This window comes from Neopsephotus bourkii, unplaced genomic scaffold (genome assembly GCF_033783945.1).
Source record: "Neopsephotus bourkii isolate Nb327-2 ecotype Australia unplaced genomic scaffold, CSIRO-AGI_Nbou_v1 NB_593, whole genome shotgun sequence".
In the NCBI taxonomy this organism is placed as follows: Eukaryota; Metazoa; Chordata; class Aves; order Psittaciformes; family Psittacidae; genus Neopsephotus; species Neopsephotus bourkii.
In genome coordinates this window covers 2,718,812-2,734,491 of record NW_026901094.1, presented here as the reverse complement: position 1 = coordinate 2,734,491, position 15,680 = coordinate 2,718,812, and the positions used below count along the sequence as shown (strand labels likewise).

The window sequence follows — 15,680 nt, the reverse complement described above, 5'->3', positions numbered from 1 at the left end:
AAATGAGAACAGATCAGAATGGAGCCAAAAAGGCTCAGGGGAGAGCTTGTAGCAGTCTTTCAATACCTAAAGGGGCTGGTATCCAGGGCCAAGCAGCAATATGCCTTTGAGTGGCATTGAGGGAATTTTGCCACAGGCTTACTGTGATTCAAGAAAGAGTGATACAAGGTTTAAAAGATTATCTGTGTTTCTAGGTGTCTGCTGATGTCCTGGTCCCTTCATTCCCTGCAGGACTGTGCCTCTGTAGTTTTTGCTTCCCTGAACTAGCTGCTGCAGGACAGTCCAGCTTCCCCACTAATAGGCAGAGATCTGCTCTTAGTCAGAATTCAGAGGAAAGCAAATGTAGAAATAGGAAATTCCTGGAGAGTCATGACCTAGTGTCTAACTATGCTCAGCAATTCAGCAAACAACACAGTCACTGCTTCCTGACCATGTGTTATTAGGAAGATTTTCCAGTGTATTGTAAAAATGACTTGCTAAATGATGCAGAGGAGACTTGAGGCTTTATTCTGGTCTTAAAAAGGAAAAATCAAGGATTTTCCAAATCCATTAAAATGCATCTGCAATTGGGGAAAGATACATCATTTGAAACTCATGCATGTAGATGTAAAAGAGGTATTGCTCCTGAGGAAATGATCACCTTCAGCAGACCCTGTCTGCAGTCTCTGCTTGGGGCCCTCATTAATTCTTTCTTCTACAACCAGATTAATGCCACTGAGTCAGCCTGAAAACAAAACTAGTGGAAGCAGAGTTTAAGTAGAAATTTAAGAAGAAATGTCACCTTCCTTCCCACCTCTCTGCTCCCCTTACACTTGCAACAGCCTCAAAATCTTTCCACGTACCAACTGAGACCCACTGATTTCCCAGTAATATAGGCCTCTGGCTTCCTTTTCACTTAGCTTGGTTCCCTCACTCGGTGGGAGCATATGCAGACACAATTTTTGTCATGAACAGGATTTGGTAAGATTCTTTAACGCCACCTTTTAAGGCCAGGAGGGCTGTCACAAGTGGAGGGTCACCATCCTACAAAAAAAAATCCATACATAAAACCAAGGCTTGTTTTGTTTTGTTTGTTTGTTTGTTTTTTATAGGACATATCAGTTATCACAGTCTAAACCATGTATTTTGCATCTCAGTGGTAAGGTGCACCACTTACAGATACAGATTACCCCTCATCCCACCCTGCTGGCTCTTTCACATCCCCACACAATGCCCATAGTGCAGTAAGTAAAGTGGCAATGACCAAGCATTTCATCTCCAGAGTGCTACCGATAGCACCACCACATTACAACCATGGCTGCTGGGCACAGCAGTGACAGAGTATGCTGCAGTGAGGGCTGGGAAAGAAATGGGTCCTGTTAAACATGAGTTAGTGTTATATCTTGTGTAACAGCCAGTGGTTACCAAGAGGCACGATGTCAACCTGATACATCATGCCAGGAATCTTACATCATTCTTTCTGCACGTGATAGCAGCAATCTTTTAATTTTGGAACAAGCTACTCATTCAGCCCTCCCACACAGCTCACAACAACAGCCAGGGAATTAAATTCTTTCAGTCTCCAGGGATGCCCAAGCAGATGAATCAGGAGGAACAAACAGAGCCCCGCAGAGACATTTGGGTCTCACACCCAGACTCTGAGCACAAAAGGGCAAAAGAAGCCAGAGAAACAGAGTTCATAAAGCAGTTCATGAAGTGGAAAATAAAAAAGCCCCACTGACTTCTAGGAACACAACCAGGAAAAGGCAGCCCACAGCCAAAGAAACATGAACATTGTGGCACACTTAGTTCTGTGTCAGCAGGTTTTCTTGCACAGCTCATGTCAGTGTGATCAGAGCTGTGTCTGAGTTATCATTAGCAGCATTTTGGCACTATATAAGGCAGAATAACTTCACACAGATCACTAAGTTGTGTAAGGTGCAAGTGACTAATGCTCATCTTTTCACCACACCACCAAATGCAAGTCCATGGGGAGGTTGCAAACCCCCAAATCAAACATGTTGCTCCCACTTTTATTCTCCTATCGGTGTTTCTACCAGCTTATGCTCCCTTTGGTAACTACATGTGTCAAAAAAGCCTGTACCGCTGACGGCCTCAAGATCACCTTTTGTGTTTCTCGTACAACTCGGTTAAAACAGCCGCCACATGCCGTACACCAAGTGTAACTTACGCAGAAGTCAGCAGGTGGCACCCAAGAAACGCGGATGCGTTTGACTTGACCCCTCTCGACCGTTCCTTGAGTAGGTTCAACAGCGAATCCCTTCTGCTGGAGGAGCGGCAGGTCATGGAAGGCGAACTCTGTGTGCTGCGGAGACAGGATACACACAGGACCCATTGTAGCCGGCACCAGGACTGCTCATTAAAGAAAGCGTTGCCCAGATGCTGCTGCTTGCCATACTATTACCACCTTTGAAACCCCAAGTACCTGTCTTGTTCACACTTCAAGCTGTCACAAAATACTACACTAAAAACACAGGGTTGGACCTGTAATCCACCTCTGTGCTCAAACTTATGTATTCAGAATTAGGATAGCAAACCGCTAAATTTTGTTGCTGACTTAATATGACACTGCTAATCCCTCATACTAGCCCCTGAAAACTTATCTTTCCTTTTCAAACACTGATGCTTTTATAATGTACAGTTTATCAGAAACCCTGAAAGCTGTACTTATTAATTTACAGATTTTTTGACAGAAAGGACCAATGGCTATCTGTACCCTGTCAGTATTCCTTACAGCACCTGACATAAAACAGCACTTTTAATTCATTTTTGATTTTCTTCACCTTCTTGAATGCAAACCGAGCTGTCTGTATGGCTCCAATCCTCAGCTCTGTCACTGCTGGTGCTGGAGAACTCTCTCCATCCATGTATTCCAGAGCAAGGAGAACGGACTTCACTGGTTCTTGCAGTTCTAAACATAGTCAATTCAAGTAAACTTGGATACAGTCACAACTGGGCAAGTATCAATTTGGAACAGGTATAGGTTGCACCAGGATGGTTCGAAATGATGTTATGGTAAATTCATGTGTTGGTGTAGATAGGGAGATCCTTCACACAGACTTGGTGAAGAATTAGGCACACAGATGTTTTGCATAATTTGCAGTTGCAAATTTATCAAGCTTCCTGCTCATTTTCTAGCCCCATAGCACATATGCTGTGCGTATGATATTCCTACTTGTATATGGTATATGCTTGGATTTATTCATAGCTCAGGAACCAGGATTTGCTTATGCACTGTCTCTAAACACATATCCTGTCCAGAGAAAATAAGGAAGGATAAATTCAACCTCCTGAAAGTATGCTTGTTTTGTTACTATACAATTGGGAAAGTCCTGGATATGTTATAATGTATGAAATTATTATATAAACATTTAATACAAGTCAGAAGTACAGAAAGCAAATGCATCTTAATACTTCATAGTAGTACTATTAAATTATAACAATTTTTTGCAAGGTAACTTGCAAAGATAGAAGATGGTTATTAAGAGACAACTGTATTAAAATGAAGATAAAATCTTTCCTTACATGCAAGTTTCCTGCTATCCCATAATGCTTATTTGTTCTGATTCTGCAAAACTTATCTTTAATTTACCATTTCTGAAAGGATGAGGAACATGCCCATGTCTTGTCACTCCCTGTTTTGTGAAGCAGTATGATGTTACCTTCTTTTGGTGTTCCCTGTGAAGATAGGGGTGGTGTTACAGCCAGGGATTCAATGGGCACATCCAGTGGAACTCCCCCTTCCACAAACACTGGACCATCTCTGGCTACACCCTTTAGGTGGATCACATGGGCTATTTCCTGTGCAGGACAAGAATGTGTCAAACACAGGTTTCAGTGTAAAGTACCTAGGTAGCAGGAAAACTGACACAACAGCAACAGTTGCATAGAAATTATTACATCACCTGACTACACAGATGCCAAGGGGCCCAGTTTTCTACCGCAACAACCCCCCATCTCCTCCGTGCCTTGTCCACTCTTGTTTTAAACAGCCCCTCATTCCTGGGAAGCAACCTCAGGAGGGCACTGGACAAGCTGTTTATACTAAAGCCACTAAAAGAGGCAAAACTTATCTCCTGCCAAACTTTGCTAGAGTTTGTAACCTAGGACCAGTCTCCATTCATTTTCATCTTATTGTGATTTGCATTCTTAACTTCAATTCCAAAGATCATCTGGAGATACCAACCTTGTAAGAGGAGAAACAGAACTTGCTTGGAGACAGTTTGTGCTCCATGTCTGCAGTGCCTGCCAATGGTCCTTAGCTGGCACTCTTTATTAACTTTTGCTCAGTCTCTTTGGATGTGGAGTAAAGCTCCTTGCTGTGTTGCCAGCCTGTATATCCTGACTTGGGCTCCATCTAAGCTCAGCGGCTGCTCTACAGATGGAAACCTCCTTCCTCACGCTGTGAGTGCAGAAGCAGCTCCCTGGTGCTTGGTGCACCTGCCAGTGGCACCATGCATGTGGAGCTCTGCTCTCCACTGCCATTAAACACTACTTGCAGAGAACCCACTTGGAGCTGTGCTCAGTAGCATGGCAGCAGCCCACCTCCCATCACCTCACATTTACACCATGTGGACAGTTGGCAGAAAACAGGACTGAACCCCAGCTCACTGCAGCCATCGATTAATAACTGAATATTTAAAACCTGAAAAGTCAGTGGGCCCCAAAGCTGCCATCTCATACTTACATCAGTTAATCTGATCAAGATATTTCTGCCTATGAATACTGTCCATCAGATATAACTATCTGAAACTCCTACTAAGACCCACACTGATGAAAATCACTGCAGGTCATATTTAGACTTTGATTTCATAATTAAGGGATTTTGATTGTCTCACCTTGCCAAAGAGTACAACCTTGAGATAGTCAGAATAGTACAGGCTTTCGTGATCAGGACTGAAAGTAACAACAAAATCCTGACTCTTCCCAGTAACAATCTCTCCTTCTGTTGGAAAGACGCTGAACACACTTAGGCCATTGTAATTTTGTGTTCCTAGTAAATAAAAATGAGGACAGAAATAAGGAGAACAGGACAGCTCATTTTACTTTTTCATGTATTTTAAACCCATTTAATTTTTTGGAACAGCAAATAAATAAGCTTGATGCATGGTTTTGCAGCAAAACAAGGTGTTAGAAACACCCAGTAAAGCCATCTACAAGTCTAATGCATTCATCTCTAGAGGAACTAAAGCAGTGTCACCAAACCCCTCCTATATTCTAACATGTTTCTACAGAGATGGACACACCTAAATATAACCTTTAATATGCAATTACTGTGTGTGTTTATTTATATTCAATCACTAGTATCTCCTTACTTAGGGATATTTGCTCAGGCTGCATAAATTTACAGCCACACATACTGAAAAATCTAGTGCAGATCCTGTTGGGAAACAAAACTGTGTTTTTAATTTTGGGGATGTGATGCCCCTGATTTGACAGTTCTGTAGATCCAACAGGATAAAGTATTGTTGCTTTGTACTTCAGAGCCTTTAACAAAGGTACAGGACTAAAAGACAAGTTTACCAACAAGCTCTGTTCTTTGCAAAGAGGACGTAATAAAGGACGGAAGCCTCTGCCGATCTTCGTCCCTTGTTGGTGAAAGTGAATCAAGTTGGATGGAGTATTGCAGGGTCAGCGTGGAAGTGTTCTGTATCTGACAACATTAAATTACACAGGAGCAGTTTCATTAAGAAAAATCAATTCTCAAGCCCATAGGATCCACAGTTAGTGAACTGGCTGAATTTATTTCACTGTATGTACTGCTTTAGTGTGTGCTCAGGTGCCACTGAAAGCACATTTTATTGCTACCCATGATGTGTCATGTCAGCCCTGCACCCAGCAATGGGAACCAGGCTCCTCTTAAGAGTCTTGCATCAAATAATATATTTTGGTTATTGACGTACTGGGACAGAAACTGAGAGGAAAAGATCTTGGCTTGTTTCTGAGTCTGTGGAATTTGCAGTATGAGTGAACTGGTTAAACATCCCTCAACTGCACCATGGCAGACCCTTGTGTGCTCTTTGTAGGATCAGTTTTGCATTTCACCCATGTACCCCTGCCACTGCTTTGCTTGGACTCAGTACAGCCTCATTTGGGACAGCAGTAATAGGCAGAATAGAGAAAGAGGGCAAATATTTCTAACACTGGTAAAAGATGAGCCATTTCTGTCTTAATTCCTTTTGCATGCTGACTAAATCTATGAAGCTCCCACAGATCATTTCTTTTTATTTTATAGAAAATATGTTTATATATATATATAAATGAAAAAGAAAATATATTTTTAATATATATAGAATATACGTTTTTTATGGCTCTATTTCTGTGTAGAGGCTGCAGGCAGGACAGCAGCAGCTAAGAACCTCCCTGCACAGCTTTGTAACCTTCACCCTGAAACTGTCTCAGCACCAGATCATTCTGCCAGACTGCCTTTAAAGGTGTGTTCTTGTCTACAGTTTGACACTTGGCCTTGTGTTCTGCTGGACTAAAAACTACAGAACTCCTCTTCCTCCTTACAAAACTTGCTGACATGCTTTTAGCTCAGCACAGACGGATTTACCTTGAATGTGGAAGTCACCTTCTCTTTGGCTATGACATAGCCCATATCGAGTACTTTTTCCACAGAGCAAATAATTGATGGTGTCACCCCACATCCAGTGACACTCAACGTTAGGTTGGTCTCGGCCGCCCGGATTTCCAGCGTTTCAAAGGACTGCCGGAGGATGTCTGTGTTAGCCCAGGTGCTGAAAGGAAGACATCCCTCACCCTTCCAACTGCCCCCTCCCACAAATGGTCCATTAGCCATGGATTTACTGCATAGACACCTAAATGTTACGAGTGGGTAGGCATAGGCAGCAAAACTTTTCCTATTTTACAGCCTCATCCCAGTCAGTAATATGGGTACATCACACAGCCAGTTACACCTCTTTGTCTTTCCTCTTTTCCCCCCATTACTGTTGTATCTCTTACTCACCCGTTTATTCTTGTTGGGACAAAAAGAGATCATGAGGGGTTTATTTTCACCTGGCTCAAGCATTCCAACTGCTCTGACCAACAGGAAGGGACCACTGGGATTCAGAACTGAGAATCCTAACTGAAATTGTGCAGCTCAAGGAAAAGTTTATAAACAACGATTAGGTGAAAGGATACAAGAACAGATTTTAAGTGTTGCTCAGACTGAAGACGTATGAAGCAACATCTATAAGCTTTTACAGAGAACAGTAACTCAGAGAAAAGGAGAACAAAATACTGCATCAAAAGCAGTTGAGTCATCAGTACCATACACTCCCTGGAAGGTGGCTAAGTGTTTCTCAGGTTTGGCTCTATCTATGCAGAATGATTTCCAGTTAAAAAGGGTAGAATTGAACTCACTTTCCAGTAGGTCCATTTGGCTTGTCCAATATATTATTCATGTTACTTTCTGCCTCCCTTTGAAAGAAATGTACTGAGTCTGAAATCTGCTACCTCCTACTTGCTTTAGTGTCAAACAGTTCCACCTCTAAATAGAGAGTCAAATTAAACAGGAGCTGAACAGGAGGTTAATTCCTGTGTTCCAAACAAGGATACTTCCAGCTTCTTTGGGGAGATATTTTGTATTGTAAGTTGCTTCATCATTCTGTGGCCTGACAGGAATAAAAACATTTGAAAAAGTGATGCTGCTCACTCATGCACTACCATTAACTCATGCTTCTACCTGGCTCAAACATTTGTTCAATTTCTATGGCTAATCCACTTGTCAAAGCTCACCAAAACACTTCCAGATTTTGACAGTCACTTATAGAGCTTCCAATTCCATGTTTTGGGATTGAGTCTGCTTTTTCACATACCTCAGCTGGCCAGACAGGCTCCTAATTTTCCACCTAAGTACCTACTACAGGGCTAATTTCTATCTTGACTTTTGAAAATCCACTGAACAATGTAAAAGGAAATGCAAAACCACACTCAGAAGAAAATGTCAGACAGCGAAAACTCAAAACTGGAATTCAAATTTCATACCTACTGCAACATCACCAAAATCGACAGTGTTCTTTCCATTATTTGAAGTGATCACAACAGATGGGGCTACAGCTGGACAGTGCAACTCCAAATACAAAGTGTTGTAGGGACTAGAGAAATAATAAAAGGTTACTTGCTTTTGAATGATAAAGAAACACATTGTCATAAATCTGTTCTTATTCTGCTCATGTCACAGGGTATCATTAAATTGGTGTTACAAAACAATACATAATTTGGGATGGCTGTTTTTTGTCTTTCTAAGCAGAAAGATGAGCTGCATCTGGCTTAAGTTTTCCAAACGCTTAGTCTTTTAAGCTGCTTTAATTTCATGTGTTTGACTTTTACTCAACTACTGGGGTGTAAGCATGAATTTCTACCACTGACTTATTAAGTAATTAAGATCAGAAAACTTGTTTCCTCCCCAAATAAGTAAATTAACATGCCCACCACTTCCCCTCGAATTTCTGAACTATCATGAAGTGCAAATATCTACCTGTAACTTAAGTTTTCAGAGCCTTTCTTTTCATTGATTTGTCCACTTGCAACAAAGCACGGTATGATGTATTTTTCAAACCTCCCACTGAAAGTCCTCATCAGGAAAGCCTGGGCTGCCGTATAGGCCTCAGAACTAGAAAATCCAGGAATAAGAATTATCTCAGTAAGTGAGAGAGCAAGGGAAAAAAAACAAATCAAATATCTACTGAGCTATTTGTGTTTACTGTTTCTTAGCCATGCATTCACAACTGAAGGTAACTGAATCTCAGAGACTTTTTTGATGTGCAGTAATGGACCCAACTCTACAAAGTGGTTTGTTTTTCTTACCAAAAAAGAATAAAAATTAAAACCCCATGTAAAACAGATGTTATATGAAAGACTACAAATTCTCAGTATGATCCTTATGTTGAATACTTTAAGTATTCCAGTGGCTTCCACTACTTCTACATCATGTCAGTTATATGTAAATACACATTACCACATCTCTCTAATGCAGTGTGCCAAGGAACGCTTCAGAATGGGAGTTTTACAATATACATACTATTTTTATGACTTGTGCTGAAAGTATTTAAAAATTACAATGAATAGATTGCAAGGAACATGGGATTTTAGACAAAAAATGCCTAACATCAAGCACAGTAAAATGCCTGGTGTTTAAGCATGTATTTACTTCCAAACACTGCTAAATTCCTCAGATTAAGCAGAAGTGTGGGTCTGAAAAGGTGAATTATTTGCTAAATAAGGGACCTCAACTATCATTTTGTACCTAGGTACCCAAGTTTTACATAGCGCCTGCTATCAATATTAATTTTCACTGAGGTACACATATTGTAAAATGACTATTTAAAATGCACATTTTACAGCATTCTGACGTTTCCAGGACTACAGATAACCATGAATAATATGATGTGGGCCCTTGGATGGTTTCCATCTGGGGTGAAGTTACGCAGCTCTCTTAGACCTGTTTGTTAGTAGTTTCATTTGGTAACTAAGTTCAGCTTTCTCACTGCCCTTTAAAACACCACCCTTGTTGGTTCATCTAAATTCCTTCACTTCCCAATACATTCTTTGAAGTCTTCAGTGCCTCCAATGCAGAGAGGGATTCTGTGCTAACATGAGAGGGTACAGCTGTGTGGCTTAAAAGCAGCGCTAATTTTGGAAACAGCCTTTGCAACACAGATAAAGCTATTCTTTTCTCTACACTTTGCTTTCTTGTCTGCCTATTGGCTTTAGTAGGTTTATTAAACTACTTATAAGGAGAATATTGTCTATGTAGTACAAGATGCTTTTGCTGACTTACTCAGGCATTAACTCTTCAGGTTTTGGTTGCTCGGAACTGCATGGAGAACTCGGGTATTTGCTGCCTCCATCCCTTACCAGCTGTCTGGAAGACTGCTGCCTGGTAATGAAAACACTTAATTTCTTTCCCCCTCTCTTTTCATCTTTCTTCTTTTTCTGCAAATCCACACACAAAGACATTACACACTGAGGGTGATCATCAGTAATCCAGTTAAGACATCAGTTTACAAATACATGGTCCCTCGGCCAAGGATACAGAACCAGAGAGGTGATAAAGTGTATGAAGCATGCTAACAGCAGCAGGATCATGGGAAGAAGCCATAGACACAGTAGTTACATTTCTCATTAGATAAAATTAAATTGGTATAGGCATATTTTACCCCTTCTTAAAAAAAAAGAGCTCCCCTATTGAAGCAGAGGAGTAAGAGACTATGCCTCTCACAGGAATTTTCCCTATTTATCTCATAATCAAAGACAACCATAGGGGCTCACTTAAACTCAGTGACCCACAGCATCGCATATAAAGTATTGCATGTATGTTGTCAATTTGCAAGAAGGGTAGAGGCTTTTTGGGTTTTAAGAGTACTTGTACTAAGCATTTGCAAGAAAATCCTCTAGGAATGCTTTTGAAATTGTTAGTGTGAAATAAGATTATTGCTCAGCAAACAAAATACACATTTTGCAACAGTACAGTCCTACTTTTGTCCCGTATAAGCAAGTCCTAGATGGATCATGAGTTTGGGCTTCATTAATATGCAAATGATTTTATGATAAAAATACACCATCCAGAGAAACAAATATCTGGAAGTAGCAGCCCAACAGCACATGCTGGTTCTTTGCATCCCTTACTTGCATTTCTGCCCCTGCTGCAGCTGCTCTGCACAGCCTCTGAATTGCCTCTTCTCTGATGAGCTGATCCGAAAGTGTTGGTCTGAAGGACACTTGAATCAAGCTTTTCTGGGAGTGAGAGAGCACACAAGAAGGTTGGCAAAATTCAGCCCTCAAGGTCTGTTTCACCTACAGAGCTCAACAGGAGCATGGACGTCACAGCAAACAATTCACAAATACAAAAGTTTTTTTCCAGTGAATAAAATGATACTGAGGTTAAGGCCACTTGCAGTTTTCTGAATGTCCCCTATGTTACAGCGGGCTGGTTTTACATGGCCAATATTTTTGATCTCTCAGCATTCTTCAAATCAATTATAATGACAACACTGAGAAAAGAACGTCCAGGGTGAAAACTCTCATAAGCATTAGCCAGATTCAATGGTTAACCCCTTGTGTCTGCTTTAAACCATTATTTCAAAGAACAGAAAATATTCCAGCTGTTCTAACAGTAATATACATTTTGACCTCTGTTTAAAAGTGACAGCATTTGCAGGGAGGTGGTTGATTAAAAGATCTGGCAGAACACCTGATGTTTAAAGTCAAATTACCTTCCCAGGCAACACAGTCCCAACAGAAGGTGTGATTGTCACTGGACAGTCTTCTGGCACACAGAATTCAAATGAAGTGGGTCCAACAGGGGCGACTTTCCCATTGCCAATCCTTGGGACAGTGTGAGTAAAGTGGTTAATGCTGGCATGGGGATTCATCACATACAGTGTTGCTGTGGACACACTATTTAAAGCTGTTGCAGCAAACTGAACCAAGGAATGAGACAATTCAAGAGGTGGGTGGACTCCAACAGCTTTGCATGACAGCTTGAATTGTCTAAAAATAAGCACATGATAAATTGTCTCAGCATAAAATAGTCTCTTAATCAGCCCAGAAAATAGGGAACTAATCCTGTAGTCCCTATTTAAGCAAAATTTCAAGCTTACAATGGGAATTTTGCCTAAAGATGAACAATAATACTATCTATTTTTAATGCACAATTGGCTAGAGTCCCTGTTTGAATTCTTCCTCTGTGAACTTCGGGAAATACATCCAGCCAAATCAAAGTTTATGCCATCATTATTTTAGTAGCACTAGTTTAGTATGAAGCATTTAAAATATTGATAATATGATAACAATAATATAAACCTTCAGCAATTCAGCTGAAAAATGCAAGCAGAACATTGCACGTTAGGACAACCTGGGGTAAACTCGCAGCTTGGATATGTGACAAGGATAAACTTCAGATGGGAAAGGAAAAGTGACCTCACTAAAGTTGGATACTTAACTGAAGGATGAAGCTAACAGGCATTGAGCAGTTCTAGTGAACTAGAGAATCCCTACCTGCCCCACATACTCATCCTAGCCTTACCTCTGCAGAGTAAACAGGGATTTAATTTCTGAACTAGCTTAACTGTGGAAATCCAGTGTGATTTAGACTTCTATATAACCTACTACTCAATCAGTTTCTTAACATACCTATTAATCTCTGACTTGCAGGTTAGTTCAAAGCTGTAATCTTTTGCCTTGTTAGCTTTAAAGATTATGTCCAGTGTCAGGCTTTCAAGGGGAAGAAGAATTCCAAGTCCATCATTGGGCTGAATTTCAACAAACTTAAAAATGGCAGGATAAAGAAATTATTGTTATTAAAATAATAAAAAAGTTAAATTATCAAATTATTAAATTAAAATAAGCCATTACAGGCAAAATAAGAACATTTTGTTATTAAATGTACAAACATCAGAGAAACAGAAACCTTCCAGTGAGAAGCTTTAATCTGAGTCAGGGACTAGTGTTTGACTGATGTACAGATTTCTTATCTCAAAGTAACTTGAAAGGCATTAAATCCATTAACACAGACTTCAGTGGAATTTCTTCCCCACTGTGGATCTACTATCCACAGTATTCACCCTTCTCTAATGATGTTTATTTAGTCTCTATAGACAACTGAATGAAATATGATAAAAATCACAAGTGAACCCCCACTATCTTTGAGGAGCTGATTCCCATCTGATGTGCAGATACCATAGTGATGAGAACCAGTTTAATATCTACAAATGGGCATTGGTTTGTTTTTGAGTTGATGATTCAAGAATGTCACATTTTAATCTAAAGCTTAATCTTAAGCTAATCAGGAAACATGCTGTGAAGTAAAGCTTTAGGAAGCTGAAAATACCAGTTTCTTTTAGCCAGCTCCTTGACTTTAATATCTAAAACAGTAGAGAAAGAGAGAATGCCTAATTAAATGTCAGATTCCTCTAGCTCTGATTCCAATATGCCAAGCCATTTCACACTCTGATCATCATGCTATTATGAAGCTGGAACTGCTAACTTTTTGCAAAAAAACCCTAATTCAGCAGCCATAGACCCCACAAAACTAGCAGCTCCTGTGATTAATTCTGCTGCCATGTCAATTTACAGTCAGTCAGAAATACCTAGGGATTACCAGGGATGATTCCCACTAAGCAGTTTAGGAATGGCTATTCTGCTCAAAAGTGTTTAGGCCTTGGGATGCAAACTGAGTGATATTGCTCACCACCCTAACCTGTGTGTTTCCACAGTGATGCAGCCAGAAGCATTTCATCTGGTTTGCAAGAACCAGTTATGATTTATTTACACTCACACTGAAACATGTTTTCATAATAATTAAATCAATTTTTATTCTAGAAGGGGTGTGTGGGATAGCTACATACCTCTGGAAGTCCCACAAATCCAAACTCTTGTGGCAAGATGGATTTGTTTGTTAGCACAACATTTGCCTGCACAGCTTCATAGATTGTGCAGTATCCAAAATTGATTTGTGCTGGACTGATTTCCAAATCAGAAGTAGTAACTATTGCATGGACAGTAATGTTAACTTTTTTAGCCTGAAACAAATGCAAGAAAGAGCACAGGATAAACCCCTCCATCTGTAGCATTGTAAGAGCCGGATTTAAGTGAAATATCATCCAAAAAGATAACTGCAAAAAAGTTACTCTATTCCTTAACAATAACATATATAAATGTAACATACCTATCTTGTGAACTTCAGCCTCACTTTTCTCCAAAAATAAGCAACAGAAAATGTTTCTTTGATAAGCAAAATTAAAACAATAATACCTGTATCTCAAATTCCCTATGCTAGGATGGAATCACACCTGCATCTCCAAGGAATGTCAACTCTAAGAACATGCTACATCTGCAGTACAGATCAGAATAGTAAGACGGTGCTACAGTACCTGATGACTCTCTGGTACAAAACAAACTACCAGCGAATGGATGAGCTCTGACTAGGAAGGATTTAACTTTCCATATGGTAAACATGCTGGCAAGAAGATACTCTCAAATCTGTATTACCACTTAAAGCTGTTATCATTTTTACTGTTATTGTAGGACCTACAAAGATCTCATCTAGGATTAGGCATCATTAAGTGAGCATTCTCTAAAATAATTTACATCTATTATCAGCCCAATAACCAGTGTAAGAAAAATCCCCAACCTTATCCACAATGAGTATTGTCACTGGAACCTCCAGGATTCTTGTCTCTTCATTAAAATAGCTCCTTGCATCTTGAGGAAGAGAGTGCCTAAAGATCAAAAACTACATTCAGTTGAATAAAAATACTTCGATTATTTTCTAGTTAAGGGGAATAATGAAATGAAGCTATAACAATTGACCTTGTCTGTTCATGTTGGCTTTTTTATTTTTAAGAATAGGATTTTTGACACACAGGAGAGGAAGGGAGTTAACTCAGAGAGGTCTGCATCCATTTACGCTTTCTGAAAATGCCACCCACTCATTTTAAATTCTAAAAAATGTAAAGCTTACTTTATAATCAGAATATAAACCTCCTGCAACCACAGCACATACCCAACCCCACTGAGGCAATCATTCCCCTTTGACACTGGTGTCACTTAATCATCAGCCACTTGGAGGCAGAACCAATTGCACCACAAAGCACAGAGTCATAAATAAAGTGAAACAAACTTGGAAAGCAACAGTGTCTGATTATCTACCAGAGCAGTGATTTATAAGAAACACAGGTTCTCTGTAGCTGCAGCGTCTTGCTATCATTAGCTCTATTTTAGATCTTCAAGCCAAGACAATACAAAAGCTGCAGAATTTTTAGCTCTGCTGGTCTATTTATAGTGTCTTACACCACCAGGGTAAATTGCTTCCTGGTTTTAGGTCCCCACAGTGATAATGTTCCTACTACTACTGCTGGAATTACATGCAATTTTTTTTTATGTATTGTTAAAGAACAGCTAATGAATAATAAATACCACCCACTCGGTCACCATGGTGATCTGAAATCTTGCTGGAGGTTATTCTGCAAGTGTGGACTATGACTTCAGGTGATCTTCAAAGGAATTGCTAACTTGTTTAAAGATCAAACTGGCATTAAATACAGGGTAGGAATAAAGAATCAGTTTTCACTTTGTCACAGGACATCAGAATAGCAGAATAAATTAATCTACTACAAAATAATCCAGAGGGAAATAAAATAATTATAACTGTACATACACAGTGATGGACTCTAAATTAGCTATTATGCCTTGGGGGAAAGATACTGAAATCTTTCAGACAGTTCTCTGAAAATGGCCTTTTCATGCTTTAAAGAAATTAAAAAGAAGCATACCAGACAAATCAGATTTAGACTGCCAGCATCTGCAGGACTAGTTCCAAATGTAGAAAAACTAAACCACGTGGTATCTGGGAATTCTGAAAGTCAGCACATTAGAGAATTTGCCTTCAAATAAACAGAAAAGCCTGCTTCTGACACCCAGAAAGATGTGAGTATGGTCATATCAGAGTGAATATTTCAGTGCCCAGAGTCCTTAGGAGAACTTCCTAAGCTTTCAGCCATCTAACTGCTCACTAAGGATTGCTGAGTGAGGGTTTCTTTTCACTTTCATGTTACTTCTAATACAGCTGTTTTATTAATAGAGCCTATAATACCATGTCAATGAGGAAGCGTTTTCAGAAATGTGTCACTAGCTCAGTGCTTCACATCAGCTTGTAGCAAGCTCATCCTCTG

The 15,680-nt window shown here is 39.9% G+C and overlaps 1 protein-coding gene across 10 annotated transcripts in view; it reads right to left on the bottom strand.

Moving 5' to 3' along the window:
• Positions 1-667: 667 nt before the first annotated feature.
• CFAP74 (cilia and flagella associated protein 74) overlaps positions 668-15,680 on the bottom strand; it is a 274,549-nt gene continuing 259,536 nt past the window's right edge. For 5 of the 10 annotated variants that reach the window (XM_061351675.1, XM_061351678.1, XM_061351680.1 and 2 more), the window contains 16 exons: positions 14,141-14,228; positions 13,356-13,529; positions 12,142-12,275; positions 11,223-11,499; positions 10,636-10,743; positions 9,788-9,942; positions 8,486-8,620; positions 7,993-8,102; positions 7,564-7,619; positions 6,971-7,090; positions 6,557-6,709; positions 5,524-5,653; positions 4,839-4,993; positions 3,663-3,801; positions 2,784-2,911; positions 1,075-2,305 (listed from right to left, as the gene is read on the bottom strand). In XM_061351675.1, the coding sequence (XP_061207659.1) occupies positions 2,033-2,305; positions 2,784-2,911; positions 3,663-3,801; positions 4,839-4,993; positions 5,524-5,653; positions 6,557-6,709; positions 6,971-7,090; positions 7,564-7,619; positions 7,993-8,102; positions 8,486-8,620; positions 9,788-9,942; positions 10,636-10,743; positions 11,223-11,499; positions 12,142-12,275; positions 13,356-13,529; positions 14,141-14,228 (2,335 nt within the window). In that variant the 3' untranslated portion in view covers positions 1,075-2,032. Of the gene's footprint in view, positions 1,024-1,074; positions 2,306-2,783; positions 2,912-3,662; positions 3,802-4,838; positions 4,994-5,523; positions 5,654-6,556; positions 6,741-6,970; positions 7,091-7,563; positions 7,620-7,992; positions 8,103-8,485; positions 8,621-9,787; positions 9,943-10,635; positions 10,744-11,222; positions 11,500-12,141; positions 12,276-13,355; positions 13,530-14,140; positions 14,229-15,680 lie in introns of those variants that run through there. The other 5 variants (XM_061351676.1, XR_009725186.1, XM_061351681.1 and 2 more) reach the window with 5 other exon arrangements.